Here is a 16,784-nt window from a genome sequence, read left to right on the forward strand (position 1 = left end):
TGGAGTTTTTTCCCTGGAAGAGCCTTTGTGGAACTAAGTCCTGTGTGCCCAGGGTAAGGGTGTTTGTTGGGCTGAGTCACGCTGCCCTGCAGAGCTGACGTGGCCCTTGGCAATCAGTAGGAAGCACAGATAACTGAAATGTTGCCATAAAAGCAAACTTTGTTTGTGGATGTAAGCTGTACGTGGGGAGGCAGACTGACAACAGATCAAGTGAACTCTGCTTGACTGACTCACAGTTTCCTCACCTCACCAGCTCTGCTGGTGAAGCGATGGCTGTTCTTACCCACAGGGCGATTCAGGCTGCGAACAGCACAGTTCACAAGCCCAGCCATGCCACGTGCCTTGGGGAGCTTTGTTATGCTTTAAAGCAGCCTTTCTTCTCAAAGTCTCCAGAAATCACCCACTGAGTCTCCTACGGTCTGGAGGAGAGGAGGTTTCTCAGGCTGGACTGGCGTTGTCACTGCCACCACGGGGTTTAGCAGAAAGGTGACAGTCGGAAAAGGAAGCAGCAGGAGGCAACCTCATGGCTGTCATCCTTTCCTTCTGATCCACAAAGATGATGCAGCTCTAGTTTATTTTTCCCAAGGGGAACAGAGGGCTTTGCTGTTAATACAAAACGCAGCAGAACAGTAACAACATTTAGCTCAGAGATAATGTCAATGAAACATAAGGTAGAAAATCAAACGTATGTTACTTTCCCTGTGTGAGCAGATAACATGACTCTTATCATTGCAACTGGAAAACATTAAAGTCACGGGACGGTGCATGGCTCAAATGTCACTTTGAGGGTATGGCTTTCCCCTGCACCTCTGACACAATTAATTACTGGCTTTGAAAGTACCTCTCTGGTGCAAGAGAAACACAGACCCGGGGTTTTCAGCTAGATCAGGGCTTCCTGGGCAAATGTCAACTGAGGGGTAAGCCAGCTCTACTTAAAGGTCATTTCATGCTAAGCAACTGATGCAAAATTTCTTCTTAAAGCTGCTCTGACCAATTCACTGAGATGAACCCACTGGGATAGCTCCCTGACTCAGTGAAGATGCTGCAAGAACAGTGTTATGAACCTCAGCAGCTGAGCACTGAGGTCAGTCCTGCACAGCTGGACTTGGCTCTGGCTCAGTTTGCTGACCAGGATTGGACACATTTCAGCAGTGAGTGGATCAACCCATGATTCATACATGGGAGGCATGGAAATTTGTATCCATGCTGCAGGACTCACCTTCAGCCTCAGGCTGACCCATAGGGCTAAAGAGGGGAAAATTGGTTTACCACTAAGCCTGTAGGAAGGGCTTTCCCTTCAAAACCATTGTCTGTAGTTAATAATCACATACAGCTGCTTCTCTGCTGGGGATTCCTTTTCCTTTTGCCTTCTGCTCTCTTCCCATCCCCTCCCATCTGTTTCTTTGCTAGTGGAAAGAGGTTGTATAGATACTCTCAGGTCCAATTCCAGAAGGTCAGACTACTCAAAGCAAACTGTGAACTCTGGTCAAATCCAAACTTTCCAACTCAGTTGTGAGTAGTTGCAGGAGTCATGGCGACACTCCCAGCCAGCTGGCAGCAATGCTGAGGCAGGAATGCCATGCTCAACCCACACAGCCGAGGACTTATGTCTGGCTAAACAGCAAGTAACATAAAGCAGAACCCCAGGGAGGACAGGGCTAACACCACCTCTCTCCTACAGTCTCTCCAATTTCCTTACCTTTATCCACGTGACTGAATTCTGCAAACTCAGTCCTTCTGCAGTCTGGACTGACAGCAATCAGTTTTACATTATGTTCATGATCTCTTTGCTCACTTTATTGGTGCTGTGTCATATTTTAGGGATTAGGAGTCAGGTGGACTCCAACTAATGTGATCCCCAAAGGGAAAAAACCCAGAAAAACCCCAAGCCACCATGTTTTGCCCATGAGGAGTGTCTGAGCACATTGAAGGTTGTAAGGCACAAAGACATTTCTTTGCTGGGTAGGGGAAAAATATGCTATGAAAATATTGTGAGTGACATTTACAGGTTGCTGGAGGGAAATCCCCACTGGCTTCCTAACAAGCATTTAATATTTAACATAGTTGTGCTTTCTGACTGCTTTTGCTGTTCTAGCTTCCTAGAAGTCTGTTTGAGCTGTGCTTATATTAACTCCAGAAAGCCAAGGATGGAATTCTGAAGCATGAGAAGGTACATCTTTATTTTCTAAAGCTTGCCTATGAAAGGTATAAGGGATGGCTACTGACACTGAAGCCCACAGTTATGAAGTAATAATAATATTAAACTAGTCTTTCTTTCTGGTAGTGTTATGTTTTTTGCTCTTTAAACTCAACTTTTTAAAGGGTGAGCACTGGTCAGGTCATACACATCTCTCAAGGAAGTCATCAAGGAGTGCCTGATCCTGGTGATATCCATTTGGGATTTACTGACTGAGTGCAGAACAAATTGTAGCGAACAAACCTCTCCCAACCTTGACTACCAAGGAGCAGAACAACATCTTCAGCCCAGTCTGTCTGGGGCCAGCACCAGACACAAACACGAGTTAGTGAACTGCAAGCCCACACGTGAGCCCGTGTAACCCACGGATTTCCACACTCGTGCCCATAACATGCTTATAAGCAAGTATTTAATATCATAAGCATGTTTAATACCACGCTTATGTTATTAAATACAGCCGGAATCGCTGTTGCAAATTAATCAGTGTTTCCCTGCGTTTTGTTGACCGGCACAGCGCTACGGCCGAGAATTTAAGCCACTTTAAGGCACGATCCGACACGAGGCTGCTACTGCTCCGGTGCGACCTAACGCGCCCCTCTATTTCAGCCGCTTCTCTGGCCTGACGGAGAATTGCAGCATATAATATAAATCTGAGCCAAACCGGCTGCGGAGCACCCACGGGGGAGGGGTTCGGTGACGAGGGCTCCCAAATGCCGGCACCGCAACCCCACCGCGGGCGGGCGGCAGCGCGGCCCCTTCCGCCAGCCTCGGCCGCGGCTCCTCCCCCGGGCGGTGGCAGAGGCGGGGCCTGGTTCCTCCCGCCGCGCCCGGGCCCTTCCTGCGCCGCCCTGCGCGGGGGCACCGACGTGTCGCGGCGGAGGAGCCGCGCTAGGCCGCGCATCCCGCCCGGCGCCTCAGGTACAGCGCGGGGGCCCGCCCGCCGCCGGCCCCGCCGCCTCCCGCCCCCGCCCGCCGCCGGGACTCCCCCGGGGAGCGGCCGGGAAAGTTTAATTTCCCCGGGTGCCCTTTGTGTGGGCGGCCCGGGCGGCCTGGGCCGGCCGACGGAGCGGAGGGACGCTACGGGAGGTGGGCGGGGGGGGGGGGGGGGGGCTGCCCGCAACCCGTTTTCCCTCCTTCCCTGCGAATCCCCGTTCCGAATTTCCATGGTAACCCCCGGTGGGCAGCGGGCGGTGCCCGGCGGGAGGCGCGGGGAGGGTGCGGAGGTGTCGGCGTGAGGCCGGGCCTCCCTCATGCGGTCACCGTCCCGCAGGTCCCCGGCAGCATTCCCGACGATGCCACGGGGAGAGATATGACGACGGCCTCCGGGAGATACTCCTGGCGTGTTCTCCAAAAGGTATGGCCGGCTCGGGAGCTAACGTTTAGGGCAAGTATTTAGTGTTTTCCTCTGGCGCATGGCAGCCAGGATAGACTGGGATGTGGAGCGCTAAAAGGGCTTGTTGGTTCCATAAGCCGTGTAGGAATGCGATGGTTCCTAGGTTTGTAGATGTTCCTAAAATTGTGTGATGGGGAGATTAATTTCTTGCATTTCTTTACTGTAATTTTTCAAAGACGGTATGTGATGTTGAGAGAAATACACATATGGGGGTATAAAATACCAACCTTCTGCAATCCCACCAGAAACTTTCCCTTTCTGACTATCCAGTTTGGGCCTTAGTGCGTTTCTAAGTCCCTTTTTCTTCTCTGTTTTTCTTGTACTCTCTAAATACTTAGGATTTCTGTTACAGGACACAGAGTTATCACAATTCAGTGTAATAAAATATAGAATGCCTATTTTAAAGTTCATCAAAGTAATTACTGGGCTACACTACAGATTTGCCTTTTTTTTTTTCTTCTTTTTTTTTTCTTTTTTTTGAGTTTCTAGCATAGGTGGTGTATTGACTTTCCTGTCTTACCTGAACTGGTGAAGTCCTGAATGAGAAGTCCTGTGGACTTGTGGAGCTCTTGCTGTGCAACCCTGCAAGAAATTGCTCTCTTATTCAAAAGCCCAACTGCAGTATGTTAATTGTTGTAGTTGCTGCAGTAATTACTGTTGTGACCTGAGAGCCAGTGTGACTCTTTGACAGACCATAATGCAGACATGCTTTGAAATGCTCTGGGCATTAGATTGGTGTATCTGTTGGGTAGGAGAGCAGTGCCTAAAATGGACTAATAGACAGGAGATCCACGGCTGTTGACACAAAAGTCGCTGGGCAGCCTCACCAGTGAGGGCAGAAGGTTGCACAATGAGAAGCATCTCTACCTCTCCTATCCCATTTGCCAGTAACAAGATCTGTCCCAAGTGTCCCTCTGTCTTCAGCACCATCTTTCTCTGTAGTGGGAGTCTGGCACGTGTGCAGCAATCTTGCCTTGTTGACGAGCACAAACTTCATGGGAGGAGAAGGAGAGGCACATTTCCAGTGTTGAACGAAGATATTGTTTGCCTGGAAAATGTCAGGTGTCACTAGAAATGAGTGGAGAAAGCAGATTGCAGGCTTCTCTCTGGCAGTTTGAGCAGGAAGAGGTTGGGAAATGGAATCATGATCCTGTAGGTATTGTTTCTTCTTTTGGGGCAGCAACTCTGTGAAGAAGCCACTTCCGCTTTCCTTCTGCAGAGTTTGGGGAGAATGAGGAGCTGTGAGTCTGAAGAAGAGAGAAGGCCCATGAACATCATATTGTCCTTCCAGTTGAGAAGCTCACAGTTTTTCTTCCGTTTTTCTTTGGTTTCCTTTTTTTTTTTTTTTTTTGTTTTCCCCTTCACACTTTCCTTATTCTTGTCTTGTTTTATGAATAGAGTAGCAAGAGTGAGCAGGTGAGCATGAGTATGGATGTTCTATGCACATTTTTATGGGGCCTCATATAAGTAAGTCCAAATCATATTTACCAGCAAATCTAGGATTTGTCTTAATATTTTTAGCTTTTTGCGCCCACCTTACCTAGGTGCTAGATTTAAAAAAAAAACCCTGAATATTCTCAGCAGAATGTGAAGAACTGTTAACGTGTTTCCTTCATACTCAAAACTGACAGGTCCATGTACTGATCAGGTGTTCCAAGGTACTCATACCTAATAGCTTAAATATCCCAGCTTTTTCTGTATCAATCTGGTTCTTAAATTAAAAAAAAAAAAGTTGGATGTGTGCGGGTCTGTGTTAGGGCTAGATTATTAGAATTGGGTAGCATGTCTGGCGCTTTGCAATATGTTAAGAGAGTTTCCATCATTTTTATACAGTCACTCTCAGACTGTATACAGCAGTATGGACTTTATACAGCAGTGTAAGACCTTCCTTTTGGTTTTTGGCATTCTAGGTGTAGCATGACCATACTGGGTTTTATGCCATGGAATTATTTATTCTTTTTGTAAATGGAAGCTGTTTGAGGGATGAAAAGGTAGTGAATAGAGGTGATCAGTTTTGTTTGATCTTCTGTTGGGCAGGTATTAATACCATAAGGACTATCAGCAAACATGGATGGCATGCTCTGTTGCTCACCAAGTTAAAGTTTGGATGTTCTTGTTTGCAGAGAACCTGCCCTGTAGAGTGACAGTGAACTGGCATCCTGTGTCAGGACTTGATGTGAGGTGCACTGGGCCTGCTTTTTGTTAGTCTCTGGTCACAGCTTTATGCACAATGTCAAACTGTGAAATATTTTTATTTGGCTCCCTCATAGCCACTTCCAGTTCAGGTCTTGGGTAAGGCTTTGAAAAGACACGAATGCCACAATTGAAAATTCATACTTTTAGGATTTTCTGATGAACAAGAGCCTAGTCCTGCTGAAGATGGCAAGTGGAGGGGCTATACAGGGAATCATGCTCTTGACACAAATTGCTTTGAGCATCTGTTGGACTCCTTTTGTCACATCAGGACCTCAGTGTTGGGATTTTTGCTGGGGCTGGTGCAGTTCTGCCTTTTCTCCACATGCCACTGCTCTGCAGTCTCTACCTTTAACAGACTTGTAGCAGGAATGCCTGCTGGGGCTCCTTGGTCTTTGTTCAGCTGTGTGGATCTCTCTGGAGTTCTGTAAGATGCTCGCATTTCACTGGTTTTCAAGGGGATAATGCACACTGTAATGCTGATGACTGGAAAAAAGGGAAAAAGAGACTTCATTCTCATCTTGTGTGATAGTGTGGGCAACTAACTAACCACAAGGCCTTTTCTGACACATATTTTTACTGCTTTGATGATTGTTTCTGAACGATTCTGACACCTCTTGTGTGGAAGAACTGGGTGCATAATGGCATAAATAGCTGTAGGTAGGTCTGTTTATCCAGCACAGAGTCTGATTTCAAATTAGTGTTCAGCATTGGGAGGTTGGATCTCCAGGTGAGAGGAAGTACATTTGCTACAGTGGGTACATCAAAAGTGTTTAGTATAATTGTTTATTTCGTACCTGAATAAAAGCGAAATACTACTTTCCAGATAGTTTGTCTAAAAGGACATAAATTGCTTTCCAGTTTTTGACAAAATGTTTACACTTGTGGATTATTTTAAACAACAAGACATTACTCAGTGATGGGACATTTTGGGGTAATTCTTTTCAGAGGCTTTTATTCCTGTGTTTAAAGAAATGAAGCTCAGCTAAAGCTTTTTTTAATTTTTTTTTTTTATCTGCTGTTCATGTGGCTACAGCTGGGAAGGGCAAAAGTGTGCAGTACAAAATGTGATAATATGGAAGTCAGATGTTGTTTTATCCTGGCCTTGTAGGCTACCCATGGTGCTTTGCAGTGGAGATGCAGCTGTTCTTTTCTTTCTTTGGAGTGACTACTGTTTTTTCTTGCCTCTTTCCCTGTTTGAGGAGTGTGTTTTGAGATGTTCTTATGAAGGAGACAATTCAAGGGGAGGGTGGTGGTATTACTCTTTGGGCTATTCAAGTGCTTTTGCTTTTCCCCAGTCCCCATTCTGCAGTTTGGTAGGAAAGTAGCACAGTCTGAGGAATTACAGAATCTGCTGGAGCATGACAGCATGTGTGGCTAAGCAGGGCTGATGGGAAGTGCAGATAACTCGTACATTGCTTCCTTGGGTTGATTTCATCCCAGCAAGGCTAACCCGGATGGTCATCAGTCATGCTAACTTTGCAGAGAAGGTACACCCTCAGTGTGAGAACATGAGACTGGGGATACTGTTGGGGTGTGCAGAATGCACTCAAGTACGTGGATTTTTTTATGAATACAAATATAGTTATATTTATTAGGCTCTCAGGCCAGGCTCATGTGGCCTCCTCTCTAAGTTGTGTGAAGAAGTTTTATGTTGGAGTGTGCTCCAAATGTGGGTGGCTTGCCATGGGCACAAGTTGCAGCTCTCCTCTGACTCTAGCCTCATCATTCCCCTGACAGTCATCATCTTCCTCCTCTGAAACCCCAGGGTGGAAGTAAGAACTTGGCTTAGCAGAGCAGCTCCCACAGCTTTAACCTCAGTCTCTGAAGCTGCTTAAATGTTTCTGCTTCAAGCTAACCTTGGCTCCCCTGCTGCAACAGGGGTGTCTGTCTCAGGACACCAGGAACAAGCATGGAAATTTCAGCCTGAGGAATTAGCTGGTTGAAAAAAAAAAGTGAAAGCTTGCACTAGTGCAGTCTGGCTCACATTGTCTTACAAAGGTGCTGTGTACTTTGCTCGTACCATGGTTTCCCTGTTACAGGGTGAAATCCTGCTGATTTAGAGCTGTGTAATAATACATAGGAAAAGCTGAACTTTTGAGGACAGAGTAAATATATTAGGCCAATAACAGCATGCCATTTATTAGCTGTTGAGGTCCTGGAAGGAGTCCCTTATGTATTTTTATCTTCTAGTTATATTTCAGGCATGCTTTTCATTAATAAATATCTTTGGTATATATCATGTCTTCTAGAAATGGTTCAATATCTTGCTTTAGCTTGACTTGTGGGTGGCTTCTGATAGTTTTCTGTTCCAAAGCATGTTGGGTAGCCAGAAGAGTGCTTGAATTATTTTAATTTTGCTCTGTTGTTGCCAAAGTCATGATAAGCAGCAGGGACTTTAGCATGCCATTTGTGTTCACAGAGAAACTTCTCCTGCCTTACCTTTGGGATGCAGAGTATATCCCTTGAAAAGTGCCTGCTGGTGTCCAAGTGTGGCTTGTTGTGGACAATGGGGAATACTTGAAGGAAAGCTTGCTCAGTGTTGCATGTTCAGTTGGAACCCTGAGGGCTCTTCCCCCTGAGTGCTGAGTGTCTCTTCTTAGGTGTCACTATTTTTGAAGCTGAAATAAAATTTGGAGAGCAGATTCTATAAATGATATTGGAAAAACAAAGCATGTGAATAATTACACTTAGAATATGGAAAGGCAGTTTCTGAAGAACTTTTGTACAAGTCCTGATACTTAGAAAAACAAGCACATTCTCCGGAGTTACATCCACCCTGTGCAATTACTTCTGAGTAATACACTTTGTTGTTTGTTGTGCTCTCTTCCAACAGCTGAAACCTCGGGTGCGAAACTCAAGAGTCACAGCGCAGTCATCTCAGAAATAACCTCATGTGATTAATGCAGTGCTAGCTCAGAGCTCCTCTTTGCTGACTGTGCAGTACCCAAACGTGTGGCTCTTACTCTCGTCACCACAGTGGTTTGTTCATGCTGTGTTGTACAGCTGTGTCATATTGTACTTGCTGAGCATGTTACTGAGCAAGAATGTTTTTAAAGAGGAGGCTGTAAGTTGAAATACAACTCTTTGTGTGCTCAAACTGTAGGAATACTATCAATTCAGATCATCAGAGTTATTTTCATTGTGATTTGGTTTAACTTCAGTGGTATTAAGTCATTACAATGACAGTGTAATTTAATATAGTATTTTTAAATAAGGAAATTAATACAGTGTGTACAAAACAGATGTAATATATTGAAGGCATGTTGCAAGTAGAGCCATAATCCTGGGTTCCAGGCTCCATCACTACTTTTGTGTCTAACCTCTAAACATTTTTAATTGGGTTAGTTTAATACACATTGCTAGACAAAATGTGAGTAAATTATGGTGATTACTGGAGAGAACACAGTTGATCTAACCCATTTTAATTGTATATAATTTAAACACTGATGTCATGAAGTTATACAGTCACATATTTTTACTACAGCCATATGTTCTTCTAAGTAAAAGACTCAGGGGACTCACCATTTCATAATTCACTCTGCACAGTTAATGCAGTTAACTGCATTTACCTGCCAGTCATTTTGCACAGTTAGTGCAGTTAACTGTATTTACCTGTCTTTCATTTGCATGGAAAATTGAATGAGTTAAAATACTCTGCAGAAGTTTTGTTCTGTGTTAACACTGAGTTTCATTTTTTTGGTATGTTTAAATCAGCAAATTTGTTTATTATTGTGTATTTTAAAATATTGATTTAGGGGCTATTTATAGATGCATTTGTCTATAAAATGTAGTGGAGCACAAGGAGCTGCTGTTCCGTTGGTGAACAAATTAAAGTTTTTCAGTTGTGGGTAAGGTTAGTGTACAGAGATGAGTGTAGGGCAGGATTTTTGCCTTTATGTGGGCTTGGCACATATTCCTTTGTAATGTGGATTTAATTCAGGTACTATTGTCCAGTTTTCTTTGTCTTTCTGAAATTAGACCTTGTTGGTCAATTTAAGGACTGCATTTTGAGGAATGCCTGGTTTTGGGCAGTACAGAGATGAATTTTTTCCTGTGCAAATGTGGTTGTTCATTGGGGTTAATTATCCATAAGGTCCTGACTTATGAGGGTACTAGAATAGCTGCTAGCTATGAATAATTTAGTACAGCATCAGATTGCATGCCACTTAAGAAGGCCTCTGCCTATGAAGCCTTGTATCTTGTTGAAATCCACTCAATAGTATGAAGGTTACTGCCTGCACTAGTATTTGATTGTACTCTTTCCTTTCCATTTTAAGATTTGTCAGTAAATATTTCATGGTGATAAGTATTGAAAATACCTATGCAAGAGTAGGCCGAGCTTGTTTTTGAAATGCCGAGGTGTTGAGCTACTCTTCAGTCTTAACTTGTCTTTGAAATTTGTTTTAAATCTTTGGCTAGCATCACACAGATAGCATTTTCTCCACTCGGATTTATGTAGTTGAGACAATTCATATCCTAGACAAGAAGAAAGGTTTAATGAAAGGCTTGCAAGAGTTACAAGATTTCAGTGCATTGCTCGAGTTGCTCATACATCTAACTAGAGCAGACTGTGGCTCATATTACAGAGGCTTTTTCAGGAGAAAAACTGCAAATACAGCACTTCGAAGCAGTTCCAAGTGCAGATAAATTTACTGTATGCCTTTAGGAGACTTGGTCATGGCAACATAGCACTGAATGTGTTTTTTAAGAATGCTAAAATAAGTGTTTTATCATAATATACTCGATTTTTCCAAAACCACCCCAAAACATTTGAGAAGAGCTAAATGAAGAAATTACTTTGGAATTGTCAAGGGAAGAACATAAGCAATAAAAGTAGTAGAGAAAAAGGGTTTTGTGGGGCTTTTGGGGGAGAGAGATTAATGCTTTATGATATTTAAGGAAGATCTGTCAGATGTCTGGAAAGGTTTTTTGTCTGACTACTTCTGACTGTTCCCACTCTCTGTCTGCTAGTAAGTTTTCCTTACTATGGGCCTCTTCATTGGGATGCTCTGTTATAGCTGAACATGTCTTTTAGAATTGTTTTGTAGGACACTGTCAACAAAATAGAACCTGTTCTTTTTCTTTTCCAAATGAGATTTATAATATATGTGGTGCTGCTGGAAGCCGACACGGTGAGATACAGCCATCCCTTGGTGCCTGCTTTAGCGCTTGAAGATAAAATTGGCCTTTAATCTTTTTGTGCTCCTTCACAGGGTAGTGAGTAATTTAAGTGTCCATTAAGGGTTAGTAGTTAAATGCTAAGATCTTGCTAGATGTGTTTAATTTCTCCTTAAAGGCGAGGATGCAGATGAGTCCCTTTGAACAGGCACTCCTTGAGCTGTGCAGTTTTAATAAACTCTCAAACCTGTAATAGTTGTGCAGTGTACTACTGTCTGATACTTTGATGGAAATGCAGTTTTGTTTACAGATGGAAAGAACTCATTAAGTTCAGCCCTGGTGTAAAATTTTTAAGGCTATTTATTTTCAAACTGGGATCTTTAAATTGAACTGAAAATTAGTGGGACTTTCCTTACTCTGGAGCTTTTTGATCTATGATTTAATTGTCTTCTCTATGCAAATACGTTATGCTGGAATAAATTGTACTTTACTAGGCAGCTATAAAAGTTGAATTGTCAGTTTTCCTGATTCAAGTACAAGGTTTCCTGATATTTGAGAGGAAATTCTATTGTGAATGTGTGCATTCTGGCTGCAATAGTTATGGCAAGAAAGGAAGAAGTGCCAGAAAGACTTGCCTTTTTTTTTTTTTTTTTTTTTTCAAATGTAACATTTTATTGTTGCTGTCCCCAGGAACAGGCTATCCTCCAAACCTACAGGTGTGTGAGGAACAGAGTATGAAGTTTTTACATTCTGCCTTTTATTTTTGTGTTTAAAATAAACTTTCTCCTGTTGTTGAAATGTGTGAGTTGAAGTATTGCAGTTAAAAACAATACTGGAGTGTCATTGTTTTGATACAGTGTCTCCCCAGAGCTTTATTAAAGCCTTGATATCTATTGTTCCCTATTTAGCTTTTATCAAGTGGTGATTTTATGCAATGGCATCAAGCCACAGTTCTTCACCAGTGCCTCAGTCGAACAGCAGCGATGCTTTCTTTAAAAAAGAAGTGGACACCACGAAACGCTTTCGCCCTGCGCAGTCCCTGCCAGACGTGTGTCCGAAGGAACCCACAGGTAATGCTGGTATGCAGGCAGAGGGAGAAGGCAGCTCAGTTTGCTGAACCATTGCCAGCTATCCAGTCAGTATTTCTTGTGTAGTGTACTAAGCCATAGTCTTCCAAGCACACTGTGATTCTTTTTTATACCACCCAGTGTCCCTTTGGAGCAATAGGAGGGACTATGTGCAGCTTGTTTTAAGGTGTCCCCGTTATAGGTGGGACTTTGCTTGCATCATTTCACATTACAAGTGTGATCCATACTCCATGTAAGAAGAGGGTGCAGTCTGACAGAGCTGGTAGCAGACGTGTCCAGTGTGCTTGGAGCCTGACTGCATTCCTTCTGGGAGACATCCCAGTCCTTTTGCAGGAAGAAGCAAGTGACCTGTCTGTAGTACTAAGTCACTGGTGCTGTTGTTAAACCAGATTTTGGTCATGGTTCCAGCTGTTGTGTTGCACTAAGGCTTAGTTTACACAAAGGACTAAGTGGAATGGGATCCTAAGAATTAGGACATATAATGCTAACAAATTGCAGCTCTCATTCTGATCAAGATCAGGTTATTAGGAATATGCTCGTGGTTGGAATCTTTTTCTCTTCAGTGGAAACTAATGTTGAATGAAATCTGTTTAATGAGTATCAATACACCACTTCTGTGTTCAAAACTTGAGTTGGTTAATCTCATAGAAGAAATGCAAGGTGAAGTGTTACAGAAGGAGAATATCGTTGGTCATTTGCATAGATAATTCTAATCAGTATGTAATTGGTAAAATATGGTTTGCTTAAGAGCCATATTTTAGCAAAAGCTTTCAGCTTTGTTTCTTATCCTAACAAACTGTCTTTTCTTTTGTGCTGCAGGCAATCCCAATAGCTTACATGACAGCCCATCTCTAGTTGTGGATCAGCAAAGATGGACTATTTATCATTCCAAAGTTAATCTCCCAGCAGCACTAAATGATCCTAGGTTAGCAAAAAGGGAATCTGATTTCTTTACAAAAACATGGGGAGTGGACTTTGTGGACACTGAAGTCACGCCTTCATTCTACCTCCCACAGATCACCAAGGAACATTTTGCATTATACCAACAGGAAATCACTCCGGTAAGAACCCCTAGTTAGGTGCACATAGTCCTAGGAACCAGAGAGAGAACCTTCTTCTAATTAGATTATCCTGGCTAGTAGCCCACTGAACAGTTAGTTGATAATTAATTTGCTTTTTCAGTGTTGTTTGGGTCTTCATTAGACATTTCTGGTTTTATAATATCAGAACTCATGATGTGGAAAATGCACTCTGAATTGTCCTGAGGCAATTTCATGTTATTTTTAACTTCTGTTTCTGAGTACTGAGCTCTGCACCAGGGCTTGCAGTTCATATTTGTTCTTTCTGGTTGTTTAAGGATTGGGCTGTACAATGCAACATAGCATTCTCAGACCTTTGGATCAAATGACTACATGCTGCAAGGGTTGGCAATATTTTTTAGGAGTGTTCAATCTAAACATTGAAAGATTTATACATTAACTTCTTAAACTATAAAGAGGCCTATTGTCTTGGTGATTTCTTTTGTAACAGGGAAGTGTAAGCTACACCTAAGGACACCAGGACCAGTAGGAGACTTCTACAATCTCTTAAAAATACAAGTGTCAGTAAGTATGTAGTATTCTTTTTTTTTTTTTAACTGAAAGAATATGTAGAAGTCTCCTGCTGTTCTCTGCTTCCTTGGTTTGTAACTTCCTTATTTTTTTTGTTGGTTCAGAATTAGCTGCAGGAAATGTTACTTGTGTAATTAGAGTTAAAGACTGTAGAAGGGAATTGTTTATAAATGAACTACAACTGAACTATTGCCTTTAACTCACATATTCTGCATTTTAAATGTTTTAAGATTTCATCCTTTAAAATTAGTACTTCATGCAGTGACTGCTAAATGAAGGAAAGTTTTGAAACTGGGACCTGAGCTGTGATGTAGCTTCTTGCAGAAATCTAGTTAACATTGGTGCTCTTTAGAAACATAATTTATCACCATTGTAGTCTCTGGTGGTGTTTAAAATTCGAAGCTCAGCATGATGAAACAAGATATGTGGTTTCAGCAAGGTACTCATTAGTAATATGTGCAGGTAATTTCTACTTTCATCCAATTTGATTTAGCAATGAAAAAGGATTCTTTGTGTGTTAGTGTGATTCCTGGATTAGTCAGCAAATAAGTGTTTGTATATGTAATTACAATTGATCTATGAGTGTCTATCATTATGTAGAGAAGTTACTACACCTCTTCAATAGTTTCTGTTTTCATTTTCTCTTGAGATGTAAAGATACAGGAAAAGAACAACACATCCACTATAGGTTGAAGTTTTTAGTACCTTTCACCTGGACAAACTTTGTCTGAGCTTATAAGAGGAAGAAAATACTGTGAACTTGCCAGAATTATTTTACATTATTTAGTTGTGTTTCACTGAATGTTTTGCTTCAAATGAAAAAAATCTGTGTTTTAAGCATCAGAATAATTCTTTAATATATTTTCTCTTCTACAGAGAGAGAAGGTTCATGAAAGGTGCAAGAATATTTGTACTCCTAAAGATACCTTTGATGGGACACTATTACACACTCACGGTACAGTCAAAGCCTCCTTTAGTCATTAAAAAGTGGTGTCTTTTTGTATCAGAATGTTATAACATCAGTAGCAAGTGTTATGAATGTTACTCATCACTGATTCTATAATTTACTAATTGTCTCTGTTACTTGCTTGAGATCTTCATGTAAAATAATAGCTGATTATTTCTTTGAAACAAGAATTGGAAACTCAGATGTGGTAGGCTTAGAGGTATTCATGACCACTGCTGACATTTTGTAGGTTAAAACATTAGTGATAGCTGCTTTTAAACTTTTTCTTGGCGTGTTTGGATTTGTGACAGGTCATTGTGGCCCTGGCAGTGTTTTCTTTAACTGCTTTTTATTTAAAGATCTATTGAAACTGTTGCATCAAATTTGTATTATCACCTGTTGGCTTCTCAGTGAAGAACTGAAGTACCTTTCCTGTATCTTTGCCATGAGAATCATATCATGGCTGAGGTGGGAAATATTTCTCAAAATGATCTAGTCTAGGCCATCTGCTCAAGCCAAGGCCACCTATGGGAGGACAATGTCCAGTTGGGTTGTGAATCTCACAGATGGAAATGACACAATCTGTCTGGGCAACCTGTTTCAGTGTTTTACCACCCTCCCAGTAAAAATACTTCCTTGTGTTCAAATGAAATCTTTCATGTATCAGTTTCTGCCCACTGCCTCCTGTCCTGGCACTGGGCACCACTGAGAAGAACCAGCTTTGTGTTCTTTGCACCCCCTCATCAGATCTTTAAGCACATTTACCTTGTATGAGCTTTTCCAGTCTAAACAGTCTCTCCTCCTTGTTTCTTAATCATCTTTGTGGCTCTTGACATGATTCATTCCGGTATGTCTAGGTCTGCCTTGTGCTGGGGAGCTCAAACCTGTGTGTGGAGGCTGAATTTCAGGACTTCATGGAAGTAGTTCAACTAATAGGAAACTAGACAGGAAGGAAGGCAAGGGGCAAAATAAAAAGAAAAAAGAAAAAAAATTTACATAAAAGAAACACATGTAACTTGGAGAAAGTTTTTATTATTTATTTTAATTTACTTTCTCAAAAACATTAGCGTTCATTTATCAGTCTCTTTGGTAAGTCTTATCTATATCAATGTCTACAGGTAATACAGCAAAAAGGATTCAGTAGTTTACTCCTTCTGATCAAGTTGTTTCTGCTGACTTTCTTTCTCCTCTTCTGTGCAAAAGGAAGCCCTTCTGTGGGGTTTTTCTGTGTTGGTGTTACTTTGGAATAGCTGTTCCAGAATGAATCTGTCTGTGCTGCATACTGCAAAATCAAAGTGCCTTCTTCAGTCTCACCTTAATCCATCTTAAGAGTCTGAGTGTTTTTAAAAAGAGAAAGTAGCTGTCACCAAAGTAACTGGGAGCTCCTTGTGTAGCTGGACAGTTCTTAGTAGAAGCATCATTTGGTAGACTGAAGCTTGTGATTTTCTGTAAATTCTGCTGTTACTGTTTCCTGTCTTCCTCTAACCCATCCCACAAGACTTAGCCTTTCACTCCTGTAAGAAGTGGTCTGTCCAAAGGCTGAGGACAGCAGGATGATTCCAAGGTTGCCTTTTGTACTTTGATACAAATAAAGTAAGAGACAAATGAAGTGAAAACCAAAGAGAGCAGTATGGGAGCTGATGCTGGGGTAGCACTTGCCATGTTTGTCAGGGTTGAGCAGACTGTCCAGCAGAGATATGGGTTTATTGCTTTTAAATTCCTCAACTTTTTTGTCCTCCAGTGTGCCCCCTCTTCATAATGCCCACTGAAGTAATGAGTAAGGTGGGACAGGGGATTTTGGCTGAACCTCAAAAGTCTGAATTGGCCTTTTCTTCGAGTTCTGATGGGATATAATGAATTAACTCTTTTCCCAACTCAGTTCTCTCACCCTCTGCAATTGTCAGGTCAGCATACTCCATGGGAATTAGTGCTGCTGTGCAGCTTGGTCAGTGCTTGGGACTCTGGCCCAAGCCCTTGTTCATCCTTCTTGCCAGTCTTAGTGCATCCAGTCTCCAAGTGCTGTGCAAAAGTGATTATATGGGCAGCTACAGTCTGAAGCATTAAAACTGGGATGATGTTAGAAGGACCTTTTTTATTGGCCCTTGCCAGTGCACTAATGAATGTGAAGTGCTAAGTGGATTGCTTTGTATGACAAACACTGACACTGCCAAAGCAGCCAAGTGCAAGCTCCCTTGAGTAGTCTGGGCATGAGACCTGAACTGCAAAGGACAAAAGA

At 42.2% G+C, this 16,784-nt stretch overlaps 1 protein-coding gene across 2 annotated transcripts in view; it reads left to right on the plus strand.

Annotated features, from left to right (window-relative positions):
* Nucleotides 1-3,007: 3,007 nt before the first annotated feature.
* The window catches only part of VPS54 (VPS54 subunit of GARP complex), a 47,543-nt gene continuing 33,766 nt past the window's right edge, over nt 3,008-16,784 (plus strand). The window contains exons 1-6 of one of the 2 annotated variants that reach the window (XM_084203189.1): nt 3,008-3,115; nt 3,468-3,551; nt 11,813-11,974; nt 12,812-12,917; nt 13,009-13,053; nt 14,479-14,557. In XM_084203189.1, coding sequence (XP_084059315.1) covers nt 11,839-11,974; nt 12,812-12,917; nt 13,009-13,053; nt 14,479-14,557 — 366 coding nt within the window. In that variant the 5' untranslated portion in view covers nt 3,008-3,115; nt 3,468-3,551; nt 11,813-11,838. Of the gene's footprint in view, nt 3,116-3,467; nt 3,552-11,812; nt 11,975-12,811; nt 13,054-14,478; nt 14,558-16,784 lie in introns of both variants that reach the window. The other variant, XM_084203188.1, reaches the window with a different exon arrangement.

Source organism: Fringilla coelebs, assembly GCF_963513975.1.
Source record: "Fringilla coelebs genome assembly, chromosome: 3".
Lineage (NCBI taxonomy): Eukaryota > Metazoa > Chordata > Aves > Passeriformes > Fringillidae > Fringilla > Fringilla coelebs.